The sequence below is a fragment of the Denticeps clupeoides genome, unplaced genomic scaffold (genome assembly GCF_900700375.1).
Source record: "Denticeps clupeoides unplaced genomic scaffold, fDenClu1.1, whole genome shotgun sequence".
In the NCBI taxonomy this organism is placed as follows: Eukaryota; Metazoa; Chordata; class Actinopteri; order Clupeiformes; family Denticipitidae; genus Denticeps; species Denticeps clupeoides.
The window spans coordinates 150,032-159,908 of NW_021630096.1; the positions used below are offsets into that span (position 1 = coordinate 150,032).

General features: G+C 46.7%; 1 protein-coding gene across 1 annotated transcript; it reads left to right on the plus strand.

Annotated features, from left to right (window-relative positions):
• The first annotated feature begins 783 nt into the window (after positions 1–783).
• Positions 784–9,794, plus strand: ogfod1 (2-oxoglutarate and iron-dependent oxygenase domain containing 1). Its single transcript, XM_028968899.1, has 13 exons — positions 784–960; positions 1,038–1,183; positions 5,755–5,801; positions 5,893–5,993; positions 6,836–6,952; positions 7,043–7,134; positions 7,240–7,368; positions 8,155–8,268; positions 8,350–8,429; positions 8,511–8,707; positions 8,976–9,098; positions 9,402–9,460; positions 9,606–9,794. Exons 1-13 carry the CDS (start codon positions 807–809, stop codon positions 9,759–9,761), a joined length of 1,515 nt encoding a protein of 504 aa, XP_028824732.1. The 5' UTR covers positions 784–806; the 3' UTR covers positions 9,762–9,794.
• Positions 9,795–9,877: the final 83 nt, after the last annotated feature.

Consider the following 9,877-nt stretch of genomic DNA (forward strand, 5'->3'; position numbering starts at 1 on the left):
ACTGTCCCTGTAACTACTGACCGTAACACACTGAGTGTCTCCAGTGGGGGACTGTCCCCGTAACTACTGACCGTAACACTGAGTGTCTCCAGGGGGGGACTGTAACTACTGACCGTAACCCTGAGTGTCTCCAGGGGGGGACTGTAACTACTGACCGTAACCCTGAGTGTCTCCAGGGGGGGACTGTCCCTGTAACTACTGACTGTAACCCTGAGTGTCTCTTGGGGGGGACTGTCCCTGTAACTACTGACTGTAACCCTGAGTGTCTCCGGGGGGGACTGTCCCTGTAACTACTGACCGTAACACTGAGTGTCTCCAGGGGGGGACTGTCCCTGTAACTACTGACTGTAACCTTGAGTGTCTCCAGGGGGGGACTGTCCCTGTAACTACTGAACGTAACCCTGAGTGTCTCCAGGGGGGGACTTTCCCTGTAACTACTGACCGTAACCCTGAGTGTCTCCGGGGGGGGACTGTCCCTGTAACTACTGACCGTAACCCTAAGTGTCTCCGGGGGGGGACTGTCCCTGTAACTACTGACCGTAACACTGAGTGTCTCCAGGGGGGGACTGTCCCTGTAACTACTGACCGTAACCCTAAGTGTCTCTGGGGGGGGACTGTCCCTGTAACTACTGACCGTAACACTGAGTGTCTCCGGGGGGGACTGTCCCTGTAACTACTGACTGATCAGGGCGTCTGGTAAATACTGTAAATGTAAACACCAGTCACGTCGCATCTCGACGTCTCACGTGACTGACGTCATGACGTTTTATTTTTCGCGACGCGCCGGCGGCGACCACGAGGCGGACATGAGCGCGAAACGGCGGCCGGGCGCCGGTGGCGGAGCTCCGGTGAAGAAGAGCCGCGGCGCGGGTCGCGGGCAGCTCAACGCGGAGCTCGACGACGCGGCGGCGCGGAGCGCCCTGCGGGACGCGTGGAGGAGCCGCGGGAGCTGCTCGCACGGTGAGCGCCGGTACTCCGCGGTTACACGGACCAGTCAGGGCGGCGGCCTGAGACGCGTCTCCTGTTCGCCCGTGTAGGGACTCTAGAGGCGGACAGTTCCCCGTTCCCTCACTGCGTGATCCGGAACTTCCTGCGGGACGAAGAGTTCGCGTCACGCCTGCAGGGGGCGCTGCTGAGGCAGCCGTTCCACAGCAAAAACACGGACCTGTACAACTTTACACAGGTACACACCGACATGTACAACTTTACACAACTACACACCGACATACACTACTACACACACCGACATGTACAGCTTTACACAGGTACACACCGACATGTACAACTTTACACAACTACACACCGACATGTACAACTTTACACAGGTACACACCGACATGTACAACTTTACACAGGTACACACCGACATGTACAACTTTACACAACTACACACCGACATGTACAACCTTACACCATGGTACACACCGACATGTACAACTTTACACAGGTACACACCGACATGTACAACTTTACACAGGTACACACCGACATGTACAACTTTACACAACTACACACCGATATACACTACTACACACACCGACATGTACAACTTTACACAACTACACACCGATATACACTACTACACACACACCGACATGTACAACTTTACACAACTACACACCGATATACACTACTACACACACACCGACATGTACAACTTTACACAGGTACACACCGACATGTACAACTTTACACAGGTACACACCGACATTTACAACTTTACACAACTACACACCGACATACACTACTACACACACACCGACATGTACAACTTTACACAACTACACACCGATATACACTACTACACACACACCGACATGTACAACTTTACACAACTACACACCGACATGTACAACTTTACACAACTACACACCGACATACACTACTACACACACACCGACATGTACAACTTTACACAACTACACACCGATATACACTACTACACACACACCGACCTGTACAACTTTACACAGGTACACACCGACATGTACAACTTACACAACTACACACCGACATGTACAACTTTACACAGGTACACACCGACATGTACAACTTTACACAACTACACACCGATATACACTACTACACACACCGACATGTACAGCTTTACGCAGGTACACACCGACATGTACAACTTTACACAACTACACACCGACATGTACAACTTTACACAGGTACACACCGACATGTACAACTTTACACAACTACACACCGACATACACTACTACACACACACCGACATGTACAACTTTACACAACTACACACCGATATACACTACTACACACACACCGACATGTACAACTTTACACAGGTACACACCGACATGTACAACTTTACACAACTACACACCGACATGTACAACTTTACACAACTACACACCGACATACACTACTACACACACACCGACATGTACAACTTTACACAACTACACACCGATATACACTACTACACACACACCGACCTGTACAACTTTACACAGGTACACACCGACATGTACAACTTTACACAACTACACACCGACATGTACAACTTTACACAGGTACACACCGACATGTACAACTTTACACAACTACACACCGATATACACTACTACACACACACCGACATGTACAACTTTACACAGGTACACACCGACATGTACAACTTTACACAACTACACACCGACATGTACAACTTTACACAACTACACACCGACATGTACAACTTTACACAGGTACACACCGACATGTACAACTTTACACAACTACACACCGACATACACTACTACACACACACCGACATGTACAACTTTACACAACTACACACCGATATACACTACTACACACACACCGACATGTACAACTTTACACAGGTACACACCGACATGTACAACTTTACACAACTACACACCGACATGTACAACTTTACACAACTACACACCGACATACACTACTACACACACACCGACATGTACAACTTTACACAACTACACACCGATATACACTACTACACACACACCGACCTGTACAACTTTACACAGGTACACACCGACATGTACAACTTTACACAACTACACACCGACATGTACAACTTTACACAGGTACACACCGACATGTACAACTTTACACAACTACACACCGATATACACTACTACACACACACCGACATGTACAACTTTACACAGGTACACACCGACATGTACAACTTTACACAACTACACACCGACATGTACAACTTTACACAACTACACACCGACATGTACAACTTTACACAGGTACACACCGATATACACTACTACACACACACCGACATGTACAACTTTACACAACTACACACCGATATACACTACTACACACACCGACATGTACAACTTTACACAACTACACACCGATATACACTACTACACACACCGACATGTACAACTTTACACAGGTACACACCGACATGTACAACTTTACACAGGTACACACCGACATGTACAACTTTACACAGGTACACACCGACATGTACAACTTTACACAACTACACACCGACATGTACAACTTTACACAGGTACACACCGACATGTACAACTTTACACAACTACACACCGACATACACTACTACACACACCGACATGTACAGCTTTACACAGGTACACACCGACATGTACAACTTTACACAACTACACACCGACATGTACAACTTTACACAGGTACACACCGACATGTACAACTTTACACAGGTACACACCGACATGTACAACTTTACACAACTACACACCGACATGTACAACTTTACACAGGTACACACCGACATGTACAACTTTACACAACTACACACCGACATGTACAACTTTACACAGGTACACACCGACATGTACAACTTTACACAGGTACACACCGACATGTACAACTTTACACAACTACACACCGACATGTACAACTTTACACAACTACACACCGATATACACTACTACACACACCGACATGTACAACTTTACACAACTACACACCGATATACACTACTACACACACCGACATGTACAACTTTACACAACTACACACCGATATACACTACTACACACACCGACATGTACAACTTTACACAACTACACACCGATATACACTACTACACACACCGACATGTACAACTTTACACAACTACACACCGACATGTACAACTTTACACAACTACACACCGACATGTACAACTTTACACAACTACACACCGATATACACTACTTCACACACCGACATGTACAACTTTACACAACTACACACCGATATACACTACTACACACACAGACATGTACAACTTTACCCAGGTACACACCGATATACACTACTACACACCGACATGTACAACTTTACACAGGTACACACCGACATGTACAACTTTACACAGGTACACACCGATATACACTACTACACACCGACATGTACAACTTTACTCAGGTACACACCGACATGTACAACTTAATACAACTACACACCGATATACACTACTACACACACAGACATGTACAACTTTACACAGGTACACACCGATATACACTACTACACACCGACATGTACAACTTTACACAGGTACACACCGACATGTACAACTTTACACAGGTACACACCGACATGTACAACTTTACACAACTACACACCGATATACACTACTACACACACTGACATGTACAACTTTACACAACTACACACCGATATACACTACTACACACACCGACATGTACAACTTTACACAACTACACACCGACATGTACAACTTTACACAACTACACACCGACATGTACAACTTTACACAACTACACACCGACATGTACAACTTTACACAACTACACACCGATATACACTACTTCACACACCGACATGTACAACTTTACACAACTACACACCGATATACACTACTACACACACCGACATGTACAACTTTACACAACTACACACCGATATACACTACTACACACACCGACATGTACAACTTTACACAACTACACACCGACATGTACAACTTTACACAACTACACACCGACATGTACAACTTTACACAACTACACACCGATATACACTACTTCACACACCGACATGTACAACTTTACACAACTACACACCGATATACACTACTTCACACACCGACATGTACAACTTTACACAACTACACACCGATATACACTACTACACACACCGACATGTACAACTTTACACAACTACACACCGATATACACTACTACACACACCGACATGTACAACTTTACACAACTACACACCGACATGTACAACTTTACACAACTACACACACCGACATGTACAACTTTACACAACTACACACCGACATGTACAACTTTACACAGGTACACACCGACATGTACAACTTTACACAGGTACACACCGACATGTACAACTTTACACAGGTACACACCGACATGTACAACTTTACACAACTACACACCGATATACACTACTACACACACACCGACATGTACAACTTTACACAACTACACACCGATATACACTACTACACACACACCGACATGTACAACTTTACACAACTACACACCGATATACACTACTACACACACCGACATGTACAACTTTACACACCGATATACACTACTACACACACCGACATGTACAACTTTACACAACTACACACCGATATACACTACTACTACACACCGACATGTACAACTTTACACAACTACACACCGATATACAATACTACACACAGGTACACAACGACCTGTATGACTTCTGTAAGAGAATAAACCCAGATCTTCTCATCTACAGTCTGATGACCTCAAGTCCTCAAAGGATCCTTGCATCACGGAGCTGAGGTGTGAGAGGAGGAGGAAGAGAATGTTGATGGTAATTGGTGCCAGGTTCTGCGGTTCTAACGGTCTGTGTGTGTGTGTGTGTGTGTGTCAGGTCTGTGCTGTTTGGTTGGTTTCGTTTGTGGCTCAGTGACTTGTTGGACCTGGAACTTGAACCAACGGTGGACGTGTCCTGCGCTAAGTACCAACACACAGGTAACAAGCACACAACAACCCACACTTTCTGCAAACAAGGAAACACTCCATTAAAAAGTGAGAAACCTTGAGAAGGAGCGAGTGAGAGAGGGAACATTAGGTGTCAGTGCAGCGTTGGGAAGGATTTGTCAAAGGTCAAGGTTTGTATTAACAAAAGTCCAGAAATGTTGAGGACCAGTCCATGTCCTCAGACATCTCATTTACATTTACAGCCTTTACCAGACGCCCTTATCCAGAGCGACTTACAATCAGTAGTTACAGGGACAGTCCCCCCCTGGAGACACTCAGGATTAAGTGTCCTGCTCAGGGACACGATGGTAGTAAGTGGGATTTGAACCTGGCTCTTCTGGTTCATAGTCGAGTGTGTTACCCGCTAGGCCACTACCCCCCTCCACAGTTCAGAGCAGTGTTTGCTTCCAGCTGGTAACATGTATAGAGAGAAGAATAAAGGAATACAGAACATTCAGCATGATGTGGAATGAAACCACTCTAGTGCAATATTGAAATGCAGCCATTGTCTGACATGGACTGTTTCCGTGCTGTGATGAGGTTTGCAGGTGTGCTACAGATTTTAAATAGCAGATTAGAGACTGGTGTCAAGTTCAGGTTCTTATGTTCTGTATATTTTATTACGTTGGTGCTCTACTGTCGAGTATTAATTTTTTTTGTGTACAACATATGATGAACGAATTGCACTTCTTTTTCTTGAATTAATTATTTTTTATTACTGAAGTCTTCGGGGTTTAAAGCAGGTGGGATTTGTGGTGAGATTTCACACACACACACACACACACACACACTCCCTCCACGCATCCACCGACTCTGTAAACTCGTCTCTCCAGATGTCCTGCTGTGTCATGATGACGAGTTGGAGGGTCGACGCGTCGCCTTCATCCTCTACCTTGTGCCTCCATGGCAACCAAGTGATGGAGGAGCGCTGGACCTGTACAGCACTGATGGTGTGTTTTGTGTGTGTGTGTGTGCACATCTATTGTAAACAACACTGTGTGTAAATTGTAATTTGTGTGTGTGTGTGTGTGTGTGTTTAGAACACGGTCAGCCTGCATGTGTGGTCAAGTCTCTGATTCCCTGCTGGAACTCTCTCGTCTTCTTCGAAGTTTCACCTGTGTCGTTTCACCAGGTAGCCCCACCCACTGTAGTTTTATACACAAACCACGCCCTCCGATTTGCATAATCATGAAATGAACGGTTGGTCTCTCTGTCCGTCTGTGTGTGTGTGTCTCAGGTGTCGGAGGTTGTGGCGGAGGACAAGTGTCGCTTGTCTCTGAGTGGCTGGTTTCATGGCCCGTCCCTCCCGAGACCACCACGCTACATTGAACCTGTTCTTCCTCGACAAAAACACCTCCCCCGAGATGTGAGTGTGTGTGTGTGTGTGTGTGTGTGTGTGTGTGTTGGGCTTGTGGTACAGCTGGTCATAGTGGGAGGTGGGAGGTGGGCTAAAGACGCTGCTGGGGAGCTGGTGTTGAGTTTCCAGGAGAGGTTCTCTGGATGAACACCAAGAAACTTTTTATGTTCTTTACGATCTCCACACAAGATCGGTTGATGTGCACGCTTTGCTGCTGTAATGGCTCGAGACATTTTGGTCCTCGCTGTTCTTCCTGAAGGCGGAGTCTCGAGCTTTGAGCAGCTCGCGTACCTCTGCACAGCTTCTGATGAGATCTTGTGGTGATGGACTGATGTCGTTACTCCTCCAAGTTGATGGTTTGTTGTAGCCTCCCTGAAGCTTGGCCAGGTTCTCACCTGCTTCAGAACCGGTTTTGTGCACCTGACGAGCGAACCAGCATAACAGTTGTGTGGTCTGATTGGCCGAGATGAGGGCGGGGTTCCCTCTCGTCACGTGTTGAGGGAATTTAGGGAGAACTGACTTGAGATCTTCATGGTGGAAACCTCCGCGATAAGGAACAGTCTGATGATAAAACCTGAGGTGACTTCCCGCAGTAAATAAAAACGTCTCCATCTCAGTCACAAACTCGACCTGCTGGAATTCAACTATCCATACAAGTGCTGATTGGTGTCAAGATCGATATTAGTGTGTGTGTGAGTGAGACTGAGAGACCACTGTGTTCCTCTGTAGCTGCTACACTCATCCTTAATGGTGCTGTGTGTGTGTGTGTGTGTGTGTGTGTGTGTGTGTGTCTAGGAGTCGGTTCTATATGAGTGGGTCAGTGACGTCTACATGAATCTGGAACAGCAGGTCCGTGTTCAACAGGAGTTTGAAGACAGTTCAGAAATCCGCCTCCCCAACTTCCTCAAGGTGAGACACACACACACACACACACACACACACACACAACTGTGCACATAAGAATGTGCAACAATTGTTCTTGTGTCTCAGGAAGAAAAGTTGAAAGAAGTCATATCTGCACTGCAATTGGCTGAAATCCACTGGGACCGGAGCGGTCCTCCCAATAAGAGGTAGAGCGGTGTTGGTGTGGGCGGGGCCATTGATATGAGGTGGGTGTGGTCAGTGGATCTTGATTGATCTTGTGTGTGTAGATGCTATGAGGCTGCAGACCTGCGCTCAGTACCGGACTCTGTACGTTCATGCTGGGAGCTCTTCTGCTCTGAAGCGTTTTTCCTGCTCTTGTCCAACCTGACGGGGCTGAAGCTGCACACGCTCGCCAACGACCCCGACAGCGAGGATGACGAGGAGGATGAAGAGCAGGCAACTTCGTCCGCAGCCATCAAAAAAGGTCTTACTTGCTGTGGACATATTTATTAACTCTGGAGCTTCAGAGAGAAAACTGGATTGAGCAGTCAGTCCTCCCATACAGACACATAGACGAGAAGTGACGCGATTGTCCTTATGAGACACGGTGAAACGTGTCCTCTGTATTTAACATGTTTTGAATTCTAGTGAATAATGCAAATGTTGAGATGTTTGTGGAATTCCTCCTCAGCCTGTCCATCTTTTGATGAAGGTCTCCAGTGTAGTTATGTCTGATTGTGTGTGTGTTCCAGACGGCAGTACTGCAGTGTGTGTGGGTGAAATACGCAGGTGGACACGCGGCTGTTACACACTCCTGCACGACTCGGACAACCGAGAATTCGCCCTCGACCTCCTGCTGACACTCGGCTGCTCTGGTAATGATGGCAAATAATAACACAACTTCACTCATTAATATAGATATTAAACATTTACAGGGACAGTCCCCCCCTGGAGACACTCAGGGTAAAGTGTCCTGCTCAGGGACACGATGGTAGTAAGTGGGGTTTGAACCTGGGTCTTCTGGTTCACAGGCGAGTGTGTTACCCACTAGGCTACTACCACCCTCAGAAAGAGAAATATTTTCCTAAACACAAGTTGCAGGTCAGCTGGAGAGGCGGAGTTTACGGCGGTGGGAGATGATTGGACGAGAGAATTTTACTTTGTTTCTGTGTGTGTAGGTTGGCAGCAGGACTTTGGCGGCTTCACTTCTTACGTTGCTCATGGAGAGGATGAAGAGGTGAGTGTGTTGGCGCATTCAAGTCATTAAAATGATCAGTTCCGCTGGTTCCATGTTTTTATTTCAAGACCCACATCAACAACAGCGTAGTTCACGTGTTAACACGTGTGTGTGTGTGTGTGTGTGTGTGTGTGTGTACACGCAGCTCTTGACTGTCCTGCCTGAAGAGAACTCGTTGGCGTTGGTCTACAGGGACACAGACACTCTGAAGTTTGTCAAACACGTCAACCAGCGAAGCTCCACCCACTGGCAGCAGCCCCCTCGAAGCTTCTACGACTTCTCCATCACGTACTACGAGTAACGAGCGGCGGGAATAAAGGACGTGTCCAGCCTGCGCCATGTGTGTTTATTGGAGAACGGTGCTTTGCCAGGGGTGGGGCTCTTTCTTCGTCTTCAGTGTGTATCTGTGTAGGCGGG

Coding starts and splice junctions, on each gene's coding strand:
- ogfod1 (XM_028968899.1), top strand. CDS start 807: ATGAGCGCGAAACGGCGGCCGGGCGCCGGTGGCGGAGCTCCGGTGAAG. Junction 7,369..8,154: donor AAAAACACCTCCCCCGAGAT/GTGAGTGTGTGT, acceptor GTGTGTGTCTAG/GAGTCGGTTCTATATGAGTG. Junction 8,430..8,510: donor AGCGGTCCTCCCAATAAGAG/GTAGAGCGGTGT, acceptor TTGTGTGTGTAG/ATGCTATGAGGCTGCAGACC.